We start from the raw sequence: 26,238 nt of genomic DNA, 5'->3' as shown, positions 1-26,238 counted from the left end.
GGTTCACGGGTCACATCAAGAAACACAAGCAGAGCATCCGAGAGGCAGGCCTGGGGTTTGGGGAGCAGCAGCGCCTGAGATTTGGGGGTCACTTCCCAGAAGCGGAAATCAAGCCCTGGTGTGGAGGCATTCTCCTGCCGTCAGGGAGGGAGCTTAACAGCATCTTCATTTTTAGGAGCTAAGATGAAAAGTATTTGGCATTTGGCCCAAGGCTCTTGAGGTCTGATTCTCAAAGAAAGCCTGAAATTTCTGTCTGAACATGAGGTCCTGAATGGTTCAACTTGGCATCTGCAGATGTACATCAAAAATGGACTTCAGAACTGCTGGGGGGATTAGGGGAAAGTGCATCTGATCTTACTCAGCTCTGCATACCACATGAGTCAAGCTTTCTGTGGCTCACTGTTTGCTTAATGGGGTCCACAGTGATGGATTCTTGGCAACACACCCTTCATGATCAAAATTCAAAAGGAGGCATTCAAGTCAGCTCCCAAGAAATTTGCTGCAGAATCCCAGGCATTCAGGTCCCCAGTGCGAACATACCAAGTGTCCATCAATGACCAGCGAGGCTTGTGGGGCTCAGTGATGCCAAAATGTGTTTCCAGGGCGGGTTGACCATTATACCATTCTTGCGCAGGATCGCAGGCCTTTCCAGATGTTGCCAAAGTAGAGATGGAGGTGAAAGCTGAGTAATTGCTTGCCAGCCCCTAAGTGCAAAGCAGTTTTCATTTCAAAATCCCAGTTTGTTTCCTACATCTGAAAGACTCATTTTTTCAGCAGTCCGGCCAATGACATCATCATCAGAGTGGGGGTTATGTAATTTAAGGCCACCACGCTTCCACCGTGCTTCCCAGAACAGCCAACATCTCCAAAGACAGCTCTCACCATCAGAAAGCCCAGCTGAAGTTGTGATCCCTTTCATTTTGCCTGAGTAAGTAAATGAGCGTCTTTTTTCTCTCTCTTACAAAAGTAAAATAGAAGATCCATATCTCAGAAGAACATTTCCTTTTACAACTTATACTGGCAGAATTTTCAACTTTCTGTGGATGTATTTTTTAAACATAATTTTAAATCAATTTAAGAGACCTGTATCCCATGCCTCCTTTGGGTTTTAGCTGCTTTTCCAGAAGAGCGGAGAGAGGATGTTTGAAATAGGAGATTCTTTCTGGCAGCTCTTTACCTCAAACTCACGTGAAACATGTAGAGGCTGAATACAGCCATCAGAGCCCGTGTGGACCCTGACCTGTTACAGTCTATGAATTCTGATTTGTAAAAATTAGATTGGTCTCCAAGGATCACTTAAAAACATTTCATAACACTAATAGCTGGTTGGGTTATTTGTGGATTGAAAACAGCATCTTATATTGAACAAGGTATTTTATTTCAGGTAAACGTGTGAGGGAAGGGAGATAACTTCACATGTTCAACTTTATAAGAAATGTTGTGTGTTGGTTACTTTGTTAAAATGGAGATAGCCAGAAACAAACATGTAAGGATTTTACAGTGTTATAAAATATTAGACAAAATAAGCCTATTTCTCTACTAAGAGAAATTGTGTTATCTGGCCATTTGTGGTGGAACATGATCAAGGTTTTATGATTTTTATAAAGTTAGATGAGGCCTCCTTGAGAAATTTTAAAAAGAAAAATAAAAAATTAGACTATCTGTTTACTGTTCATGAAAATATTTAAACTTTTTTTTTTTGAAAATTGTCCTTTGAAAATACGAGTCTTTTTGTTACACAGATATTCAAAGATGAGTATTACATCATGTAGAAAACACTGAAAAAATTTTTGAAGTTTTGATTCTAGTACATTTTCCCTCAACTTAAACGTTTGAGAAAATCAAAAGGAAATGGAAGAGAAAAATGCATGAAACTGAGGAATAGTTTTGCTAAGTGATATACTATGGTGTTATTTTTAAAAACTGTTTCTTGCTGAATTAATAGACAAAAATTAAAGAGGGAAAATTTAAAATTAAAAAACTACCTTATGATGTCACTGGGTTGACATCCTTTAATATCTGTGTCTGTATTTCAAATGCCTTTATCATCACCTCACTGTTGAAACTGGAGTTAATTTGAAGAAGGCTATTTTGTTGAAGAAGCAGCACATGCCAATGTTTTCATGTGGGGAACTCAGAAAATACCAGATGGAAATTACAAAATAAGTCATCTCTAAAATATTTGCCCAGTATCACTTGTGAGTTTTTCAAATAGGATCAAATATGACTAATAATATCAATAACTGCCGGATTCTGACTACATACTATGTACCAGGCAAATATCAGAGCTAAAACTAGGAGCAAACAAAGGAAGATTTCTGCACTCTGGCCAACTTTACATAAATACGGGCAGCAGCTGGTAAAGATCCCCTGAGAATAAGCTAGGCTTGAGCAGACTCACACTTTTGGCTGCAGTTTGGGCCACAGACACAGCCGGGGCCCCTGGGATGGATGGGGGTGTCTGCTGAACCACTGAGATTAGGGCTGAAGTAAGAGGTCCCTGCAGGGGACAGCCCCTGGTTTTCTAGGCAGGGGTGAAGCCTTGCCCTCTGTATGAGTGTCCAACTGGGGTTGGAACAAATTAGCACAAACCCAGGGAGCGCCAGTGGTAAAGAACACGCCAGCCAATGGCAGGAGACATTAAGAGGCGCAGGTTTGATCCTTGGGTCAGGAAGATCCCTGGAGAAGGGCATGGCAACCCACTCCAGCATTCTTGCCTGGAGAATCCCATGGACAGAGGCGCCTGGTGGGCTATAGTCCAGGGGATTGCAAAGAGTTGGACATGACTAAAGCAACTGAGCATGCCTGCACAGTGGCTTGAAACAGCAAAAGAATTATCTTACCGTTCTGGAGGTTGGAACTTTAAAATCAGCTGCGATGGACTCAAGTCAAGGTGTTGGCAGGGTTGGGCTCCCTCTGGAGGCTTTGTCCAGCTTCCAGGGGCCCTACCTGTGTTCCTTAGCCCGTGGCCCCTTCTCCATCTTCATAGCATTTTCTAATCTCTTTCTGACTCTGACCCCCTCCCCCACCCCCCTTGTTTCACTTATAAATGGAACCACTTTCCCCTGTGATGACATCAAGCCCACCTCCATAATCTAGCATCTTCTCCCCATCTCAAGGTTCTTAATCCCGTCTGCAAAGTCCCTTCTGCCATGTAAGGGGACATATCTGCAGGTCCCAGGGACCAGGACGTGGACATCTTTGGGGACTGTTGTTCTGCCAACCCCATGTCCCTGGGATTTGGCCCCAGTTTTGGTCTGGCGGTGCCTGGGCAGCTCCTGCTTTTTGCTACCCTGTGGTCCCTGAGGAGCACATAGGAGCCAGGGGCCCCATCCACCGCCCCCCAAGGCCACCCTTTCCTGCCCTGTCCCACACTTCAGAGGGGACTCAGCCTCCTGTCTCACATGTTCAAGGTGACCTGGAGGAGGAAGGGGAGAGAAGCTAAGCAGAGTGATTGGGGGCTCTCTTGGGGCCCACAACAAACCCCTTCCCTCCTTCCAGCTCCTTCTTAAACCTCTCAGGGGGTGAAGACACTGAGGCTGGAGACCAATGAGAATCCCACTTCCAAGAAGCCAGGGCCCCCCGGAGCTTAGCTTTCCCAAAATTTTGGGTTGCTTGGTTTCCTAGTGTGCTGCATGCCAGGTAACCCCTGAACTGGTCCACAGCTCTCAAAAAGCAGAAAAGGGCTGTCTTGATACTTTCTTACCTGGTGTTCCAACAGCAGAGCAGCCCACATGAAGGAGAGGCTGCTTACACTGGACGGACCAGGATACTCATCGGCATCATTAGTAATACTGCTATTGCTACTGTTTATTGTTGTTGTGCGGTTTATCACTATTCGAGCCTCGTATTGGATGCTTTGCCACCTGCAAGGGGATTCTACAGGCTGGATCTCATCCAGTCCTAACCATGACGCTTCGTAATAACGGCTGTTATTCCCATTCTACAGATGAACAAACTGAGGCTCAGAGAAGTTACCTGGCTTACCCCAAATCACAGTTTGGGGGCCCCAGGACCTAAGCCCCGGCTTCCTGACCCCAGGTGTGTTCTCTTTATGGTCATAGCACTCTGGGTGAAAGAGGCCTGGACTCTGAGCTGAGCCTGGAAGAAGAGCCGTGTGTAAAACAGACTGGCTCCCATCGCTGGGTGAACGTGGGCAAGTCACTTCTCCTCACCTCTGTTTGCTCATCTGTACAATGGGCACAAAGACAGCCGTCCTCCTCCCAGGCAAATTGTCAGGATTGGGCTACCTAAAGCCCAGCACAGCCCACGGATCACCGGAGTGGCTGCCAGTGAAGGGTCAGGTCTGGTGCCGGGGGCTCACTCTGCACCCCAGTGTCTGGGGAGACTGGGGGTGAGATGATGTGCAGGCTTTCTGTGGCACATAGAGCTTCCTCAGCATGAACAGAGAAGCACACAGGAAGGAATGGCATGACACCCAGTGGCGGTTTTAGGAGGCAGCTCCCCCCCTGTGTATGTAGTACAAGGGGGCTGCTGGAGGTGGGAGGCTATGCGCACCACATTCCTGAGAGGTCAGGTTTCCTGGGTATATTGCTTTCCTGTGGCTATGATAGCAAATCACTATAAAACACTTCCAATGATTATATTATATTGATGGTGTTATAAAGTAGTTCAATCAAAAGCTATTTTCAAAAAACATGCATATTTAATTACATTGGGTTGGTCAGAAAGTTCTTTCAGGTTACAGAAAAACTCATACTTTTTGGCTAATGCAATATATATGTGCATGCATGCGGGCTAAGTCACTTCAGTCGTGTATGTATATATACATTCACCAGTGAATTAGTTATATTAATATAGTTATAAAGTGCTTGCGTGCGTGCTCAGTAGCTTCAGTCGTGTCTGAGTCCATGTGACCCTGTGGACTGCAGCCCTCCAGGCTCCTCTGTCCATGGGATCCTCCAGACAAGAATACTGGAGTGGGTAGCCATGCCCTCCTCCAGGGGATCTTCCCCACCCAGGACTGAGCCCACACCTCCTGCATTGCAAGTGGATTCTTTACCGCCTGAGGCACCAGGGAAGCCAGTTAAGTAGTTCTAATTAAAAACTGTCTTCAGGGACTTTCCTGGTGATCCAGTGGCTAAGACTTCACGCTCTCAATGCAGGCATCCCAGCTTCACTCTCTGGCCAGGGAACTAGATCCCAGATGCCGCAACGGAGACCTGGCACATCCAAATTAAAAAAGAAAAAAAAATTTATTTTCAAAAAAATTATTTAACTATGTATGCATGCATGTATATGTATATACACATATGCAGCAACAAATTGGTTATAAATATTATATTGATGGAGTTATAAAGTAGTTCTAGAAATGTTTTTCCCAAAAAAAATCCAAATACGTACATAAATATAAGAGCAAAACGAAACATTTTCTTTACATTAAATGTTACAAAACATTTTAAGCAAGATAATTAGTTTGGGTACCTACCCAGTGCTACAATCAGTTTCTTAGGCTTGTACCTGACTCTCATATGTCACTGGCATTTTCAAAAGAATGTATTTTTCTTTCGGTATGGTTTTATTATTTTGAATGGTTCCACATAATTGCCTAAATTTTTTCTTCAAATTTTATGGTTAATAAATGTAAATTAAGCACCTTCCATTGTCTCTTCTCTTGGACCAGAATATATGTAATGAAGATGTTCTCTGCAGGTGTTGAGGTATCTGACAAATGCTGAACAAATTCTGCCAAGCAGAGGCTATTCTCAAGTCTGATAGTTTGCATATGAAATTATGTAAATATTTCAACCCAGATATTTTCACGGGTGCTGTCTTTTTGCCTTAGTTTGACCTCCTTCGACAAATATTTCTAGCACATTAGACTTTTCAAATAAGTTGTAGCTACTTAAAAGTTTTGAATGCTTTGTCAAATTCAGATACAGCAAATTATGGGCTTTCTCAATTTCATCTCATTTTTGTATAGAATATGAACTTCTCCAATTGAAAACATTCTTCCCACAAATTGAGATATTCCCAAAGCTCATTATAGAATTCAAAAATCAAATTCTCTGTGCCATTTGATCTCTGCTCAATTAGTTTGATCATTTTCTCCTTTCCTCCTTTGGCTATAAATTTCAATTATTTCCTGCATAAAGCTTTATTTTCAATAACTACGCTCTGCTAAAAGCTCTAGAAGCTGTTGTTTGGTGCTCCGTTCCTCATTGATTTAAAAATTAAAAAATTCTCAATTATTTTTTGCTAAGGCCCTATTTTAATAAATATCTTCTAAAAGATTAGAAGCCCTGTTGTTTGGTGCTCCGTTCCTCATTGACTTAGAACAAATTCAGCAAAAATTCTCAACTGTTCTATAACAAATAGTTTAATAGAAAGCCCCATTTTAGGGCACTTAGAATCCACATCTTCTAAAATTGATTGATGAAGAACAGCAGAGAAAGAAAATACATGCTGAAGTTGTTTTTAATTTCCCTTCATCAAATCCATCACAAAAGTTTGTAGTTAAAGTAAGTCTGAACTACAAACTTATGCTGTAAAACTTTGTAAATCTTGTTAATTATAATAAAAGTTTGGGGCCTCCCAGGTGGCACAGTGGTAAAGAATCCACCTGCTAATGCAGGAGATGCAAGAGAAGCGTGTTCGATCTCTGGGTTGGGAAGATCCCTTAAAGGAGAAAATGCCAACCCACTCCATTATTCTCGCCGGGAAAGAATTCCATGGACAGAGGAGCCTGGCAGGTTATAGTCCATGGGGGTCACAAAAAGTCTGAAAATGACCTGAGCATGTACACACACTTAATGAAACTTATTTATATGCAATTACAAACTGGGTCTGCACTGCAACTTGTTGAAAGTACATTTCTGCTTCATTGGTCTCTTATTTTAGCAAGAGTGTTGTTGTTTCTGTGACACCGCTCCCTACTGCTGCTAAGTCGCTTCAGTGGGTGTCCGACTCTGTGCGACCCCATAGACGGAAGCCCACCAGGCTCCGCCGTCCCTGGGATTCTCCAGGCAAGAACACTGGAGTGGGTTGCCATTTCCTTCTCCAGTTCTGTGACACTGGGTCCCACCAACATGTGTGTGATCATCAGAAAAATACAACTTTCTTTCCAGTGTGAACAATTTAAACTGACTTTAGAATAGCATTCAGAAAATGTCCATTGTTTCACTTTGCCAGGGTAAACTTTCATCAGTTTTGCTTTGATTCCATGAATTGGATTAAAAAATTGAATCATGATTGAAATTGACTGACTTTTCTCTTTGAAGACAGTTATCAAGCTGGCTTCATTTCACTGCCTGTGGATTTTTTATGGAACTTTCTCATTAATCAGCTATCACTTGTATTGTAGTGTGGGTACAAGATAGCATGATGCTAAAAATGAGCTGACTTAAAGAATACTTGTTTGCTCTAAGTGAAAAGTCATCCTTCTAGGGTGACCTATGACAGCATCTTCTGCAGTGATGAAGTGAAATTGATGTTTTTGGGCTGATCTTTGAAAAATAACAGTTTCTGAAGTAGCAGCTTGGTGTCAGGTTTCTTTGTAGTCAGAGAAATCGCTTCAGGCCCCCTTTGTGATGTAAGCATCAGTATTTTGTGGAAGTTACATATTCATCATCAATTTCCCAGAGACAAAAGTTCGGGGCTTAAACTGTCATTAAACTTTTTTGCTCGTTGCTGCCAGAAGGGCTTATTGCGAAATTGAAAAGTATCACCAAATAACAAAATAAATATTTCGCTGTGGATTTATGCCCTGAAATCAATGATGAAATAAGAGCAGAGCATTCCTATTATTCTTTATGCTCTAGGTCAGAACTCTTTAAGCCGCAGACATCTTCAGGCCGCCTCCTAAGCCGTCACTTCTCGTGCCCTCCACTGACCTGTCAGCTGACAGTCTAACAGCTGGTTGTCTTCTCTGCCTACGCTCTCCCTGGGTGATTTCGCCTGGTCCTGTGGCTTTAAATACCAAATACCATCCATATGATTACAGCTCCCAGTGATGGGGACTTCCCTGCTGGTTCAGTGGCTAAGACTCTAAGCTCCTAGTATTTGAGTTTGAGGGGGTTTGAGTTTGATCCCTGGTCAGGGAACTAGATCTCCCAAGCCACAGTTAAAGAGTTTGCATGCCACAACTAAGATCGAAGATCCCTCGTGCCACAACTAAGACTCAGTGAATCCAAATCAATATAATAAATATTAAAAACAAAAACAAATCACAAAACACCTCCCAGGGATGAGGATGTATCACTCTCTCAGACTTGGTCTCTTTAACACCAATCTTGTGTAGCTTACTACCTTGACATCCCCACCTGATGTCCAACAGACAGCTCAGCCTCACATGTCCAAATCATATCTAGCTCAGTTGATGGCGATTTCATATTTCCAGGTTCAGTTCAGTTCAGTCGGGTCCGACTCTTTGCGACCCCATGGACTGCAGCACACCAGGCCTCCCTGTCCATAACCAACTCATGGAATTTACCCAAACCCATGTCCATTGAGTCGGCGATGCCATCCAGCCATGTCATCCTCTGTCGTCCCCTTCTCCTCCTGCCTTCAGTCTTTCCCAGCATCAGGGTCTTTTCTAATGAGTCAGCTCTTCGCATGAGGTGGCCAAAGTATTGGAGTTTCAACTTCAGCATCAGTCCTTCCAGTGAATATTCAGGACTGATTTCCTTTAGGATGGACTGGTTGGATCTCCTTGCAGTCCAAGGGACTCTCAAGAGTCTTCTCCAGCACCACAGTTCAAAAGCATCAATTCTTCGGCACTCAGCTTTCTTTATAGTCCAACCCTCACATCCATACATGACCACTGGAAAAACCATAGCCTTGACTAGACGAACCTTTGGTGACAAAGTAATGTCTCTTCCTTTTAATATGCTATCTAGGTTGGTCATAACTTTCCTTCCAAGGAGTTAGCATCTTTTAATTTCCTGGCTGCAATCAGCATCTGCAGTGATTTTGGAGCCCAGAAAAATAAAGTCTGACGCTGTTCCCACTGTTTCCCCACCTATTCGCCATTTCCAGGTTCTCAGGCCCCAAATCTAGGCATCATGCAACCCTTCCTTTCTCATGACACATACGCAATTGGAAAATCGTGGTGGTCCTACCCTCGGAATATGTCTAGCGCCTCACCACCGCTCACTGCCTCCACGGCTGCCCCTCCCGAGCTAACGGGTTTATTCACTGGGATTCCTGTCGTTGCCTCTCTCCTCCCGCGAGGCTAGAAGCATCTTGAGGGCAGGGGGGGTTGGCTGTTTGTTGCTGCTTGTCCCAAATGCCTAGAACCGTGCCTGGCACATAGTGGGTGCTCAGTACATACTTGTCCAATAGATGAATGAATGGAGGGACCCGTGGTTTTGACCCAATGTGAATGGCGCAGCTTGTGGTTTTCAGTGTCACAGCGAGAAGGTCGGATGAGGAAAGTCAGACTCAGAGTCACAGAGCGATTACCTAAGTCTGCAGAGCCAACTAGACTCTCTGGAGATCAGCTGTCTTGTGCGGTCTCTTGTGTTGGATACTGTGAGTTGTGCCCAGCTGAAGAACTCTCAAGCATCACTAAGGATAAGCAAGATGATAACAACAGTTAACAGGTAGCAAGTGCCAATGGAGAGCCAGAGACCATTTGAAGCACTGTGCATACATTCGCTCATCCAAATGGGGGGAGGAGTTTTAGGTGTGAGGCCCCAGAAACGCCACGCCTTCTACTGTTGACTCCACCCTCTCCATCCTACTGGTCCCAGTTCCAATGGACCAGCATCTCCACTGGCCAGCCTCTGCCTTGCTTCATTCTGTCTTCAGCCATCAACCACTGCCTCCTGTCTGCCTGGATGGTGAGCACTTTCAGGGGGCTGGGCCCTGTATCTCCAGTGCCTGGCAAAGTGCTGGCACAAAGTAGGTGCTCATTAAACATTTGTTGAACTGCTAATCATAATAGTATGGTTGTAAATAAGACTCATCCTCCCCTTCCACTGAATGCTTCCTCTAAGCCAGGCGACCAGGTCAAGTTTTCCATTGATACAGTTCTCGACATAATCCCACAAGAAGGATACGATTAGCTACAATTTTCAAAAAGGAAAATAAAACTCAGGGGGTCTAAGTGGTCCACACCATGTGGTTGTGTCAGGATTTGAACTTGGGGTTCAAAGCCTTGGTCTTTTCCTTTATACTGAGAGTTGGCAAGCTTTCTCTCTAAGGGAAAAGTGAAAGTGTTAGTCATTAGTTGCTCAGTCTTGCCCAACTCTTTGAGACTCCATGAGCTATAGCCCACCAGACTCCTCTGTCCATGGGATTTCTCCAGGTAAGAATACTGGAGTGGGTAGCCATTCCCTTCTCCAGGGGATCTTTCTGACCCAGGGATCGAACACTGGTCTCCTGCATTGCAGGCAGATTGTTTACCATCTGAGTCACTAGCAAAGTTCTAAGGGAATGGATGATAATATTTGCAGGCCAAACGGCCACTGTGGCAACCCCTCAACTCTGTACACCATGGCTGATTCATGTCAATGTATGGCAAAAACCACTACAATATTGTAAAGTAATTAGCCTCCAATTAAAATAATTAATTTACAAAAAAACACAAAAAACTCTGCTAGTGCAACACAAAATGTAAACGAATGGGTGTGGCATGTGTCTATAAAACTTTATTTTCCAAAACCGGAGGCAGGCTGGATAGGTCGTAGATTAGAGTAGGCTGCCTCCTGCGTGATGCTCTGCGTGCTGTTCCTTGCAGGTCACCGTGGATGGCGTCCTGGGCCCTCCTGGAGCTCCAGACTCCCAACCAGAGCCAGCCCCTGCCCCCGAACACCACGTCCTGTGATGAAGCTTGGGAAGCCTGGGCCCTGCTGCACAGAGTGCTGCCCACCTGCATCCTCTCCATCTGCCTCTGCGGGCTGCTGGGGAACCTCTTCGTGCTGTCCGTCTTCCTTGTGGCCCGACGACGTCTGAACGCAGCGGAAATCTATCTGGCCAACCTGGCGGCTTCTGACCTGGTCTTCATCTTGGGCTTGCCCTTCTGGGCGGAGAACATCCGGAACGAATTCAACTGGCCTTTTGGAGCCCTCCTCTGCCGCCTGGTCAATGGCGTCATCAAGGCCAACCTCTTCATCAGCGTCTTCCTGGTTGTGGCCATCAGCCAGGACCGCTACCGCGTGTTGGTGCACCCCATGGCCAGCCGGAGGCAGCGGCGGCGGCGGCGGGCCCAGGGCACCTGTCTGCTCATCTGGGCCGTGGGGGCCCTCCTGAGTCTCCCCACGTTCCTGCTGCGCTCCGTCAAGGCTGTGCCTGAGTTGAATGTCTCCGCCTGTGTGCTGCGGTACCCCCACGATGCCTGGCCCTTTGCAAGGATGGTGGAGTTAACCCTGCTGAGTTTTCTCCTCCCCTTGGCTGCGATTGTTTTCTTCAATTATCACATCCTGGCAGCCCTGCGGGGGCGGCGAGAGATCAGCAGGACGAGGTGTGGAGGGCCCAGGGATGGCAGGACCACCGCCCTGATCCTCACCCTCGTGTCCGCCTTCCTGCTCTGCTGGGCGCCCTACCACTTCTTTGCCTTCCTGGAATTTCTGTTCCAGATGAGGGCTGTCAGAGGCTGCTTCTGGGAGAATTTCATCGATCTGGGCCTGCAGTGTGCCAACTTCTTTGCTTTCATCAACAGCTGCCTGAATCCAGTGATTTATGTCTTTTGGGGCCAGCTTTTCAGGACCAAAGTCTGGGAACTTTATAAACGATGCATTCCTGGGAGTCTTACTCCGGTAGCCTCGTCCCATAGGAAAGAGATCCTCCAGCTTTTCTGGCGGAATTAATACAGCGGGGAGCCAGGAAGTGTGGCTTCCTCGTCCATTATTACTGACATCATAAATTCGGAGAAGGGGGCAACAGAGGGTGAGATGGTTGGATGGCATCGCCGATTCAGTGGACATGTGTTTGAGCAAACTCTGGGAGTTGGTGAGGGACGGGGAGGCCTGGTGCGCTGCAATCCATTCTGTCACAAAGAGTCGGACATGACTTAGCGACTGAACTGCAACAGTAGACTGAATGATGCCCCCACCCACCCACACAACCAGGACCTCATCCCTGGAGCCTGGGAATGTTTATGTGGTGATGGGGACTTTGCAGCCGTGATTAAGCTAAGGATCTTGAGATGAGGAGGTTACCTGGGCTATTTGGATGAGTCTAGTATCATCACAAAGGTCCTTACAAAGGGCAGGCAGAAGTGTCCAAGGCAGAGAAGGTTGGAAGGATGCAATGAAGGGGCCACGAGCCAAGGACTGCAAATGCCCTGTGGAGGATGAAATGGCAGGGAAATGGACTCTCCCTGGAGCCTCCAGCAGGAACCAGCTGTGCTAACCTCCTGACTGCAGACCAGCGACACTGCTTTGGAGGCGTGACCTCTAGAACCGGAAGATAATAAATCCGTGTTATTTTTTATAAGTCACCGAGTTTATGGTTAATTTGTCACAGTGGTAGGAAACAAATTTCCAATAAGCATCTCTTACTGCAATTCCAACTGTCCTTCCAAAATGTTCTAGGTTAACTACCAGGAACAGAGAGATGATATAGCTAGAGATCTCATCTGCAAGGAACTTACGGAGATCAAAATAATTACAGGATAAAAAAAGTAAATGAGAAATGGTGTGCAGGTGACACAGACCCGTGCCTGGGGCGTTCAGAGGGAAGGAGGACGGGCTCCTTCCAGGGTTACCAAAATAGAGGCTGCAAAGGGAGTAAACTGTGAGCCGAGTTTGACAAGGGGTAGAATCTGGTACGGGCTTTCCTGGTGGCTCAGCGGATGCAGGAGATGCAGGTTTGATCCCTGCGTCAGGAAGATCCCCTGGAGGAGAAAATGGCAGCCCTCTCCAGTATTCTTGCCTGGGGAATTCCATGGACAGAGGAGCCTGGAGCCTATGGGGTCACAAAAGAGTCGGACACGATGAATCGACTAAACACCAGGAAGCTGGTACATGGAGAGAGGGAGGCAGCATCGGTACACACAGGTAGAATGTGCGGGCTGCGCGTGACCAAGAATTCAGTGCTTCCATGCCCTTCTTGCTGCCAGGGTCCCACTGGTGACCTGAGAAGGTCTGCCTTCCAGGAGCTCAAGGCAACAAGGATGAGAGTTAGGAGAGTGTCACAGAGCAGGACCATCCACTGTCAGGTGACAGCAGGTGCTCTGAGAGCACACAGAAGGGGCGTCCAGCCTTGGGGGCAGGGAGGGAGCCATCCAGAGGGGCTTCCTGGAGGAAGAGACCTAAAATCCCCAAAGACAAACAAAATGGGAGAAAGGAGTGCTCTCGAGAAAAGAAACAAATAAGACCCAGAGGCAGGAGGGTTCACAGGTTAAGAGGGAGGAAGAAGGAAGGTAGGATGAGGCTGGAAGGGAGGGATTTGAGGTCTGAGGAGAAGCGGGTGTTGGGAGGATCTCTGATGGTCAAGGGCAGGAGGGAAGCCTGGAGGTGTTTCAAGGACTATGAGCGCCTGGCTGGAGGTATGCATTTTTTTCTAGATGATCATTTTTGTTTGTTTGTTTGTTTTTGGCCATGCTGGGTCCTCACTGCTACTCTGGGGCTCTCTAGTTGCGGCAAGCGGGAGCTCCTCTCCAGCTGCAGTGCGAGGCTTCTCGCGGCAGTGGCTCCTCTTGCGTGGAGCACGGGCTCTGGGGCGAGCAGGCTCTAGTAGCTGTGGGACACGGGCATAGCCACATCTCTGCACATGGGATCTTCCCGGATCAGGGGCAGAATCTGTGACCTCTGCACTGGCAGGTGGATTCTTAACCACCGGGGAGCCTGCATGCATTTCTTATGTGAATTAATCACTCTGGCCAAGCTCAGGGGGCCCAGGTATGGCAGACAGTGGACTGCTCCAGGCGTGGGCTTCGTCAGATGAGCAGCCATCATGTAGGGGTGTTGGGGGTTTTGGCGGTACTATGGAAAATGGCTAAATTAGGGATGTAAGTGAACATAGGAGATGAGGGAAGCAGAGTGACGCTGCTATGGTTAAAGGACAGGGGTTAAAGGGAGCATCCAGAGCAAGATAGAAGCAAGAAAAATAGGAGGTTGTAGCCACAAAGTAGGAAGGTTTGCACCGAACATTCCAGGGATGGGGCCACCCCAGGATAGCACAGGGATCAAGGGTGGCCATGCGGGATCCCCTGGTGGCTCAGTGATAAAGAATCCACCTCCCAATGCAGAGGGCACTGGTTTGATCCCTGGTCTAGGAAGATCTCACCTGCTGAGGGGCAACAAAGCCCAGGAGCCGCACCTAGGAGCCCACAGGCCCCAGAACCCGTGGTCTGCGACAACAGGAGCCACCGCAGTGAGGATCGCACGCACCGCAACTGGAGAGGAGCCTCCACTCGCTGCAACTAGAGAAAAAGCCCTCACAGCAACGAAGACCAGCACAATCAAAAATTAAATGAATAATTAAACTTTAATGGAATCTATTAATTAAGACTTCCCTGGTGGCTCAGACGGTAAAGCATCTGCCTACAATCCAGGAGACCCAGGTTTGATCCCTGGGTCAGGAAGATCCCCTGGAGAAGGAAATGACAACCCACACCAGGATTCTTGCCTGGAGAATCCCATGGACGGAGGAGCCTGGTCGGCTATAGTCCATGGGGTCACAAAGAGTCGGACACAACTGAATGACTTCATTTTCACTTTTTACTTTCTTTAATTAAGATAAGACAGTCAAAGACCAGTGAGGTGGGAGGTGGGCAGTCAGGCAGGCAAGGTGCTGGAAGGACCTGGGGAGGAGAGGTCAGTGGGCCTGGTGCCAAGGACAGTCTCCAAGGAAGAGCTGGGGAGAGGGAACCTCTCCTGCTGCACGAGAAGGACCCGTCCTCATGGGATGTCAAAGACCCAGGTTCATTCAGGAAATGGCAAGGAGGCGGTGTTTCTGGAGCCTGGTGATGGAGAGGCAGGCAGGGGCTGGGCTGCCAGACCCCTAGGCCATCAGGGACAACCCTTTGATTGGCGGCCCAGCTTCTGTCGGCATCCTGGAGAGCAGAGAGAGAGGTTCAGGGGGCCTGGATTTAGGTCAACAGGCAGAATCCTGCCTCCCCACATATCTACTCTGGACCAGGGGGTGTTTGAAAAATGTTTAAATTCCATAAAAAGTCCCCACCCTCAGGCTTCGCTTGAGCACTTGGAAGCTCTTGCAGTGCAGAATCTGCACTCCTTCATTCATTTAGCTGATATTTATTAAGCATCTGCTATTGCCAGGTGTTTAAGTCAGGATCTGAAGCAGGAGACAAGGCAGAGGCACATGCCTGGTCCTCTTAGGGCTGATCTCCTGGGACTTCGCCAGCACATCAATTCTTTGGAGCTGGGTAGCAGCGCTGCTGCCAACAGGCAGGCCCCCTCCCCCAGGGTGGAGGCTGGACTCAGCCGGCTTGCTTGCTTCCAATGCAGTGCAGTTTCTGAGCCCCTGCATAGGATCCGTGAGCAAAGCCCCAACAGCACAGTGGCCAGAATGGACAGACGCATCCAGGCAGGAAGGGAGAGCTGGAGAGAGAAAATAAGACCCAGTCTCTCATGCACTGACCCCAACACGTCCTCTACCCTTCTTTCTCGGGCCCTGCTTTCAAGTTGCAGCTTCAAAAATCCTTACAGGGCTCGCAAAAAACAGTCCCACATTCTATGGAAGAGCATGCTGGCCTGAGAAGTCATGGCATTGCTCATTGACCTGAAGTTCAACAGCAGACGGTCAACACGGGCTCTGAAGCACACAGATGATTTCTGGGATGTCTGTCACATTAACCAAAGCACAGCGTTCGCTCCTACAGCCGGGGAGAAATTGGCCAACCCCACTGTAAGAACTCTGTTGTCCTTCTGCTGGGAAGGTCAATTACTCATTTGCAGGTAGAAAAATTCCTGCCTTGGTTAAAAGGATCAACGTTGGGGGAGAAATGAATATTTCCGAGTTCCCATGGCTCTCGTTGATGTCCTTGCCCGGGGTATTTCACACCTGGGTCCAGGCCCACGTTGTAGGGCTCACACCTGGCATGGCCGGATGAATCAGTCATTCGTCTGATGGGCTCTATCACTGGTGGCTCAGTGATAAAGAATCCACCTCCCAATGAGGGGACACTGGTTCGATCCCTGATCAGGGAAGATCAGACAACTAGGAGCCTACATGCCCCAGAACCCGTGCTCGGCAACAACAGAAGCCACAGCAGTGAGGAGCCTGCACACTGCAGCTAGAGAGGAGCCCCACTCACTGCAACTAGAGAAAAAGCCCTCACAGCAAAAGACCAGCACAGTCAAAAATTAATTAAGTAAATAAAAGTTAATGGAATCTATTAATTAAGAAAAGACCCGCCCTCCCAGCTCCAGCACCCCTGTTTTCACTCTCTTCTCTCTTCCGAAGGGCTGAGTACGGCTTCTTCTCCAGCCCACTTCCAGCTTCGAGCCTGTCCTGTCAATCCATGGCTGCTGGCCGCCCTCCCCCATGGCATCCATCACCCCAACTGTCATGGAAAATGAGCAGTGCTAAGCCCCCCTAAATCCCAGCCTGGGGAGACTCCCGAGTGTTGCAATGGACACAGATGGTTTCTTGTTCTCCGGAGATGAGTCACGGGTTTGATGAGGAGCAGGTGGGAAGCTTCCTCCTGTGAACTAGAAGAGGCTTTAAATATCATCAAGATGAGTGCGTGTCAAACCGGTGCAATCTGAAAACTCATATGGCCAGCTTCCTGGCTGTGATATCGTACCACACTTAGGTTAAGACATTACCAGTAGGAGGTTCTGAGTAAAGAGCACAAGGGAACTATGAATCTAATAAAAATTTTAAAACAGAAAATATCATCAAGCTCAACCTCATTTCACAGATAAGGATGGGTGGAAATTCACTCAGTGATCAGTAAACCCAGCCCCAAGATGGGTTGAAACTCAGTGAGCGGGACTCCTAAAGCAGGGCTTGGTCCAGACCCGGGATGCCCATGCAACTGGGAGGTCAGAGAAGAGGCCTGAGTGGCAGGGATCCTACCATCTGAGTTGCCATGATGGTGGCAGAGCTCCCTGTATCTGGGGTAGGATTTAAGGCAGTGGGCAGGAGGCCAGGCTTACTTTCCAGGAGATTCGGGAGACAGAAAATATCAGAAGACCATGCCAGTCAACAGAGATGCTGAACAGGGATGTCATGTTCAGGCCTGCATTTCAGAGAGATCATTTCACAAGAACATAGGACAATGGCTGAAAGAATGTATCAGTCATTTATTGCTGCGTTTAAAAGAAAAAAGCCCAAACAATGGTTTAAAGCAAGCATCTCAGCTCACAGTTCTGCAGCTGACCACCTGGGCTGGGTTCAGCTGCGTGGCTCTTCCACTGGTCGTGGCTAAGTTCACGGGGCCCACCTGCGGTCAGCAGCCAGTCACCTGGTAGCTCCGCTTCTAGGGGTGGAGCAGGGAGGTGCAGTAGACACACAGCTGACCTCAGATGGAGTCAAAACCCACCATGGATTAGGCGTAGGATGGGGGGCGGGGGTACCCCAACTCTGACCTTCCCAAGCTCAGACGGGATCAGAGCAGGCAGGTCATTCAGTGCGGCCACTGAAAGAAAAGCAACCCTGAATACTCACTGGGGGGGCTGATGCTGAAGCTGAAGCTCCAGTGTTTTGGCCGCCTGATGTGAAGACACGACTCACTGAGAAAGACCCCGATGCTGGGCAAGACTGAGGGCAGAAGGAGAAGAGGGCGTCAGAGGATGCGATGGCTGGATGGCATCACCAGTGCATGGACATGAACTTGGGCACACGCTGGGAGATGGTGAGGGACAGGGAGGCCTAGCGTGCTGCAGTCCACAGGGTCGCAAACAGTCAGACACCCCTGGGCAACTGAACAGCAACAATTGCGTCAGGCATGGGGTGCAGAGTAAATAAGCCCTTTCCTCCCTTCGGAGGGTTCACAGGATGTGGAAAAGACCATCCAGTGCAGCCTGTTCAATGTACTGATGGAAAAACCGAGGCCCAGAATGCTTTGCCCGTCACATGGTGACACCGTCCATGTGGCATCTGGGATCAGAGTCAGCTCGTCTCCTGACATGCCTGTTCCTCCAGCCCAGGCAAGTGGGTCCCTGGAAAACACTTCCTGAGAACTCCTTGTCTTTCCAGTGGAATTGCCCTTGCCCTGTGCTGATGAAGGTGGTGGGAAGGACAGGAAGACCGTCTTCACTCTCCTGGGAGAGACATGACTGCTGGTCTCCAACAATGCCAGTTGCCCGTCCTTCTGGGAAGTGGGAAGGTTGAACTTCCTGACCCTGCTGAAGCTAAGTGTGGTCTTCACACTCCTTTGCCCAGGGTGAAGGCAACCTGTGTGTTCCTTCTAGGCAAGAGCATTTCAGAGCACAGCTCTCCTCTTCTCTGCTATAGCAAACCCAGACAGTGGTGTCATTAAGAGGTGGAGCCCATCAGCCCGGACCTCTGAGGGTCTACCTACCGACAGCCCTGTGTTGAACACAAGTGAGAAATCTACGCTTGTTTTTTCAAGCCACAGAGTTGGGGGATGTTTGTTACTGCAGCAAAATCCAGCCCATCCTCACTGATTTGCCAGGTTTCAATGAGGAGGGGTTGCTCCCAACCTCTGGGCCTCTTGCCCACCCCTTAACTCCTCTCTGAGGAAGAAAAGTGACTTATCTGATTGACTGGTTTCAAGAAAAAAAGAATTGAGCCTGCAGAGCTCAGCACCCCCATCCATATTCACTCTTTGGAAAGTGCTGTCTGCAGATGCTGGGCTTCTTTCAGCCATGAGGCTCTGCCCCAGAAGGGCATCTCTCAGCATCTCCTGGGCCTGTGTGGGTAAGTCCGCCTGACTCTGGGATTCAGAACTAAGAAGCCCACTGTGGCCACATGCCTGAGTGACACTGTCTGATCGAGGGCTTCTCAGAAACAAAGATAACGTGGCAGCCCCATCTGCTGACTCTTGTTGCCTCCTTTTGTTCAGAACTGAGACAGGAAAACAGGACTGTCCTCAAACCCCAGCTCCTAGTTTCCTGCCCATCCCATAGTCCAAGGGACTCAGATTCCAAACATCTTGGATAAAAACATGGACAACTCAGACTTCCCTGGTACCATGGATAAGAACCTGTCTGCCAATGCAGGGGACACAGGTTCGATCCCTGGTCCGGGAAGATCCCACATGCCGTGGAGCAACTAAGCCCATGTTCCACAACAGCTGAGACCACACTCTAGAGCATGAGAGCCACAACTACTGACCCCCGAGCGCCTAGAGCCTGTGCTCGGCAACAAGAGAAGCCACTGCAGTCAGAAGCCTGGGCACTTCAGCTAGAGAGTAGCCCCCCACTTGCCAAAACTAAGGAAAGTCCACTTGAAGAAATGAAGACTCAGTGAAATAAAAAAAAAATGAAAGCCTGATATGTATGTCACTTCTGTCTTGTCCGACTGTTTGCGACCCCATGGACAGTATCCCTGGAGAAGGCAGTGGCCACCCACTCTAGTATTCTTTCCTGGAGAATCCCAGGGTCAGAGGAGCCTGGCGGACTGCTGTCTATGGGGTCACACAGAGTCGGACACAACTGAAGCGACTTAGCAGCAGGAGCAGCAGCACGGTATCCCACCAGGCTCCTCTGTCCATGGGATTCTCCAGGCAAGAATACTGGAGTGGGTTGCCGTGCCCTCCTCCAGGGGATCTTCCTGACCCGGGGATCAAAACCACATCTCTTACATCTCCTGCACGGCAGGTGTGTTCTTCACCGCTAGCGCCACCTGGGAAGACTGATGGTGAAATGCAAATCTGATTCCTGAGAGTTTCCACAAAATTTCTTGGCAAAGTTGGCACAAATGTTCTTGACACTAGACACTTAGGGCAGACAGCGCTTGGTTGGGAGGGCCATCCTGGGCATTTTAGGCTGTTTGGCAGTGTCTCAGACCTCTAACCACTGGATGCCAGGAGCTCCCACCGTCCCCAGTATGACAACCTCAAAGTCTCCAGATGTGACTGAATGCCTTCTGGGTGCAAAATCACCTTCCATCCCCAGCTGAGAACTACATTTTGGCTAATGTGATCCAGTTACATCAACAATGGCCTCAAGGAAAGGCTAGCAATCTGGGGGTACTTCTTGAAGGGGGAGGACTTCAACTCTGAAGGACTGAACTTAACAAAGGGAAAGGGAGGAGCCATGGTCCTAGGAAAGAGTGTGCAAAGGGAGGCTGGAAGGCCAGCACACTTCGAGATAAGGGGTGGGCGGACGGGTACCACACACGCCACCGTTGGGACAATTAAATTGTCAAACATAGAGAATCACTCAGCATGCACACATGGTAAATGTTTGCTAATCTCACTCCAGCAGAAGCTCTTCTCCAGTCCAAACAGTGACATCAGTTGATAGCAACTAGCCATCACTGCATCTGGCATCACTCCCCGGGGTTGAACAATGAATCCCCCACCCCTGAGCCGCTCCTTGTGGCTGCTCCCTGTGTCATTTTCCCAGCATTGCACTATAGCCAGCCATGTGATGGGCGGGGTGGGTAAGATCGGGAAAGAGGAAGAAAAGGCAGGAATGCGATTCAGTCACAATGAGCAAAATACCACAATTTAAGGAAAGACAGGATCCGGCAGCCTCGGCTGAGAGGGAGGCCACTGAGATGAGGAGGGAGGTGCAGGGGCCAGGTTGTCTCTATTTAAAATGACCCTGCTTTGTTCATCATGGGTGTTTTGCATTCATTCTGAGTTTTTAAAAACGTTGCATTCAGAGGCTTCCCTGGTGGTACAGTGGATAAGGATCTGCCAGCCAACGCAGGGGACACGGGTTCGGTCCCGGGTTCAGGAGGATTCCACACGCTGTGAAACAGCTGGGCCAAGCACCTTGGCGACTAAATCTGCGCTCTGGAGCCCACCTGCTGCAGCTACCGAGGTCCGTGTGCCTGGAGCCTGCTCCCTTTAGAAGAGAAGCCACCACACCCGGAGCCCATGCACCGCAGCGAAGAGTATTCTCCGCTCACCGCCACTATAGAAAAGCCCGCACGCAGCCTAACTAATTTAAAAAAACACATGGCATTGAGTTACTATCTTGGTCACTGCAGTGCCCCTGTACACGACCCCCTTCCTTAAATTTTATGCCCAAGGCAAGGACCCCGGCCACCTCACCGTAGTCCCAGCCCTGAGTAGTGGGATTCGGGGACGGGGGTTGCATTTTCCCAGAGGAATGAATTAGCAGAGAAGCTCCTCTTTCAGACTCACTTTTACGTACCGCCTCCCCCACCTCGCAGGGAAAACACAACAAAAGATCTTTATCTGAATATAAAGCCCGTTTCAATTATCTCAGGTCCCAAATATTCCCTTATCAACTTGCTGTGAAAACTGGCAACTTTCACAAGCCCTGGGGATTGAGAGAGGGGCCGGGTGTGCTTTACCACCCAAACTGGTATTTACAGGGAGAAATTAATCATGAAATCAAATTACATTTTTATATTCAATTTGACGCCATGTCCTCGACTAAGAGGACGTTGCCACAGACTAGCCTTGTGAAAGGGTTGGGATAATTAGGATTTTCCCAAAACCTTCCCACCCTGTGTGGGGCCAGGATTTGCTCAAGTTCATCTGGGCTGCTGGGGCTTTGTGGGGCAAAGGCAAGAAACCAAAGCTCCACTCAGGAGGGGAGCGGGCGCCCCCTACTGGCATCCAAGGAGGCGCGCTCTTTCCCCAGAAATGTTTCTGCACAGATTTTCAAACCCAAGTCCTTGAATGGCTTACAGCAGTTATGTTCCAAAATGTAACAAAACACGAAATGTGAAGACACAGCAATTTCTCTTGAGCCCTGCTGGTGGATACTTACGAATGTACAACTTGTACAAAAGGGAAACTGGCAACAGCCACTCAAATTTTAGATGGATGTCACATATCATTGATTCCGTGTTTCCCCACATAGTGATCCATCTGTGAGATAAACTAAGACAGGCTGCAGATCAGCTGAGACAGGCTGGGGCCTTGGACCCTTTGCTGCAGTGCTGCAAAGCTTGTGTGTGTGCTAAGTCACTTCAGGCGTGTTTGACTTTGTCTGAGCCTATGGACTGTAGCCTGCCAGGCTCCTCTGTCTGTGGGATTCTCCAGGCAAGAAGACTGGAGTGGGTTGCCATGCCCTCCTCCAGGGGATCTTTCTGAACCAGAATCTCTTATGTCTCCTACAGTTGCAAAGCTTACACCAGGAAAAATGTTTCCTTGAGCTACAAAATACAAAGAAACTATATGGGACTAAAAATAACTGCACAAGAAAAAAAAAAAAACTGTGTGCATGTTGTGAGTGAAAGTGAAAGTCACTCAGTCCTGTCCGACTCTGTGACCCCAAGGGCTATACAGCCCATGGAATTCTCCAGACCAGAATACTGGAGTGGGTAGCCTTTTCCTTCTCCAGGGGATCTTCCCAACCTAAGGATCGAACCCAGGTCTGCCTCATTGCAGGCAGATTCTTTACCAGCTGAGCCACAAGGGCGTGCATGCTGTAGGTGGGGCAAATGCTGGACAAAGATAGAAAAAGACCAAAAACTCAACTGCCACTTCTGAGCAAAAACAAGGTGTTGAGAGAAAAATCAGGGTCCTGTGATTCCCCTTGCACATACACCTAAGCGGGGGTCAAACCACCTAAACCACCCCTCCAGCTTGATCCCTGGACACATCCCTACCCTTCACCCCATATAAGGAACCAGCTTTAACCCTCTTGAGAGCAAGCAAGCAAACCTGTTGCATGTTTCCACTCCCTCCTGTGACTGCTGCTGCTGCTGCTTCTGCTGCTAAGTCGCTTCAGTCGTGTCCAACTCTGTGTGACCCCACAGACGGAAGCCCACCAGGCTCCCCTGTCCCTGGGATTCTCCAGGCAAGAACACTGGAATGGGTTGCCATTTCCTTCTCCAATGTGTGAAAGTGAAAAGTGAAAGTGAAGTCGCTCAGTCGTATCCGACCCTTAGCGACCCCACGGACTGCAGCCTACCAGGCTCCTCCATCCATGGGATTTTCTAGACAAGAGTACTGGAGTGGCTTGCCATTGCCTTCTCCGTCCTGCGACTGCAGGGACTCCAAAAAAGCCTTGTCTGAATCTCTACTGATTGGGGAAGGCCAAGAATCCTTATCCATGGGATTTTCCAGGCAAGAATACTAGAGTGGGTTGCCATTTCCTCTTCCAGGGGATCTTCCTGACCCACGGATCAAACCCGCGTCTCTCGCGTCTCTCGCGTCTCCCGCGTTGGCAGGCAGATACTTTACTGCTAGCGCCACCTGGGAAGCCTGGTTAGTATCAAAACCACTGAGAAACTGAGGTGCAGCCAAGTTAGGGGACTTGCTCAAGGTCAATCTTCGGGGTAGAAAGTGGGCTGAAACCCCAGTTCAGCAAACAGGACATAAACACTAAAAAGATGACTCAAAATGAAATACGGTATGAAAGATAAAGGAGGGTTTTGAAGAAAATAGTATTTTAAAGAAAACAGGTGGGATGAGGGGGAATTAAGTAAAACAAGTTTAAACTTAAATGAAGAAGAAAGGGAGGTATTTATTTGACCTTCAGTTCAGTTCAGTCGCTCAGTCATGTCCGACTCTTTGCGACCCCATGAATCACAGCATGCCAGGCCTCCCTGTCCATCACCAACTCCTGAAGTTCACTCAAACTCATGTCCATAGAGTCGGTGATGCCATCCAGCCATCTCATTCTCTGTCATCCCCTTCTCCTCCTGCCCCCAACCTTTCCCAGCATCAGAGTCTTTTCCAGTGAGTCAACTCATCGCATGAGGTGGCCAAAGTATTGGAGTTTCAGCTTTAGCATCAGTCCTTCCAATGAACACCCAGGATTGATCTCCTTTAGAATGGACTGGTTGGATCTCCTTGCAGTCCAAGGGACTCTCAAGAGTCTTCTCCAGCAGCACAGTTCAAAAGCATCAATTCTTTGGCGATCAGCTTTCTTCACAGTCCAACTCTCACATCCATACATGACCACGGGAAAAACCATAGCCTTGACCTTAGAAATGTGAAAAGAGGATCTCTAACAATAGAGCTATGATATTGATGAAGTGAAGTGAAATGTAAGTTGCTCAGTAGTGTCCAACTCTTTTGAGATGGTTGGATGGCATCACCAACTTGATGGACATGAGTTTGAACAAGCTCCGGGAGTTGGTGATGGACAGGGAAGCCTGGCATGCTGCAGTCCATGGGGTTGCAAAAAGTCAGACATGACTGAGCAACTGAACTGAACTGAGATAGTCCATGGAATTCTCCAAGCAAGAATGCTGGAGTGGGCAGCCAGTATTGATGAAATTGATAATGGTTTCTAAATGGCATAGTTTATTAAGGGGTGTGGGGATTGTGCCTAACTTTTACTAAATGTTAAGTACTTTTTGAGTCATAGCCTTGAGGTCTTCATTGCTCTAAAAATAATTAGGCTACATCTGGGCTGACAAAGGCTCACATTAGGTTTTGGAAGCAACGTTTGTACTTGGCAGTGAGCAGTCATGTTTCCCCTTATACCTCAATGAAATCTAATGTAAAAGAATGTTTTGCCCCCTTCTGACAGCCTTAGAAATTCTCACTGTAAAGATGCGCTCATGTCCATTTTCCTCAGAAAACCCAAAACCGCAGAGACTTTGCCTCCTGTACCCTCCTTGACGTTTATTTCCACATGCTACCCAAGATGCAGCCTTCAAGTCAAATTTCCCTGTAACCAGTCAATCCCGAACTTCAGGCTGAAAAGGAAACTGGCTCCTCTGGCTTTTCCAAGGCTGCCCCAGCTCTGTGCTTAATGCCAGGAAAGCAGATGTCTGGATGGCAGCGAAGGAGGAGAACAGGTGGCATCTTCAAAATCGGCAACTCCAGTTCTAAGACTATTTTGAGTGCCTTCTCCTTTCCTTGGCCTCATAAAATGCCACCCAATTTCTCAGAAGCAAAACAGATTGATTTTATACGGAACAAATGGCTGGAATAATTAGCCATGTCTAGGCCGCAGTCCGTGGAGTCGCTAAGAGTCAGACACGACTGAGCGACCTCCCTTTCACTTCTCACTTTCACGCATTGGAGAACGAAATGGCACCCCACTCCAGTGTTCTTGCCTGGAGAATCCCAGGGACGGGGGAGCCTGGTGGGCTTCTGTCTATGGGGTCGCACAGAGTCGGACACGACTGAAGCGACTTAGCAGCAGCAGCAGTCTGCCTTATATTAGACTTTGATATATTCTCAGTTGGTTCCAAGTTCCCCAAAGTCGAGGACCATATCTTTCATAGGACTTGCCAGGTGATGCTGTTGGTAAAGGATCCACTTGACAATGCAGGAGACACAAGAGATTCAGGTTCAATCGATCCCTGGGTCGGGAAGATTCCCCTGGAGGAGGAAGTGACAACTCACTCCAGTATACTTACCTGGAGAATCCCATGGACAGAGGAGCCTGGCAGGCTATAGTCCATGAGGTCACCAGGAGTCAGACACAACTGAGCACACACACACATGTATCTTTCATATCTACCCCAGGGCATTACTCATAGAAGGCATTTAGGAAACAGTAACCATAATATCTAACACTTAGATGGTGCTTACAAGTGTCAGACACTATTCTAAGCACTTAGCATACATTAACTCAGATAATCCTCATAAAATCCTATTATAAGCTCCATTTTATAGAGGAGGAAACTGATGCACAGAAAGGTTAAGCAACTTTCCCAAGGCCACACAGCTAACAAGTAGTGGAGCCTGGTTTCATATCTAGGCGTTTTGACTCAAAAATATACATTCTTAGCCACTACACCAGTGGTCCCCAGTTCGTCTGCACATTAGCCACCTGGAGAGCTTCAAAAACACACCTTCAAAAAGTACATTTAATACATTAAACTGTGATTTAATTAGTCTTGGGTATTGGAATTTTTAAAAGCTTCTCGGGTGATTCCAATATACTGACAAGTTTTGAGAACCATTACATTATACTATCCTGCCTCATCCCTCAGCCAATGTTTGCTGAATTTAATTTGTTTGCTCCATGAGGAACTGCTTTCAGGAGTGTAAACAAACAAGGAGGGGGAAAAAATGCCCAACTTCAGTTGTATCAAATTACCTTGGAATGTAACTAATTGTAATTCCAGCAGAGCGTGCTAAGAGCACGGGTCTGGAGTCAGACATTTTCTGATTAAAATCTCTGCATGTAGCAGGGTGTGAGTGGAAAATGTTGCCTGCCACCAGTAAACAAAGGATGTTACAGCCATCTAGCTGCTGCAGCTGCCCTGGTGGCGAGGAAATTCATGATGGAGACAAACGGGTTGCCTGTTGCTGTGCCCGCAGCCACTGCAGCTGCCCCT

The 26,238-nt window shown here is 48.1% G+C and overlaps 1 protein-coding gene across 1 annotated transcript; it reads left to right on the top strand.

Annotated features, from left to right (window-relative positions):
* The first annotated feature begins 778 nt into the window (after positions 1-778).
* BDKRB1 (bradykinin receptor B1) lies at positions 779-19,320 on the top strand. The gene is made up of 2 exons (XM_088829865.1): positions 779-928; positions 10,703-19,320. The coding sequence occupies exons 1-2, from the start codon at positions 786-788 to the stop codon at positions 11,769-11,771; spliced, it is 1,212 nt and encodes a 403-aa protein (XP_088685991.1). The 5' UTR covers positions 779-785; the 3' UTR covers positions 11,772-19,320.
* The last annotated feature ends 6,918 nt before the right edge of the window (positions 19,321-26,238 follow it).

The sequence above is a fragment of the Moschus berezovskii genome, chromosome 21 (assembly GCF_049115385.1).
Source record: "Moschus berezovskii isolate FMDL1 chromosome 21, NW_MosBer_1.0, whole genome shotgun sequence".
NCBI lineage: Eukaryota > Metazoa > Chordata > Mammalia > Artiodactyla > Moschidae > Moschus > Moschus berezovskii.
This window is presented reverse-complemented; position numbering and strand designations above follow the sequence as displayed.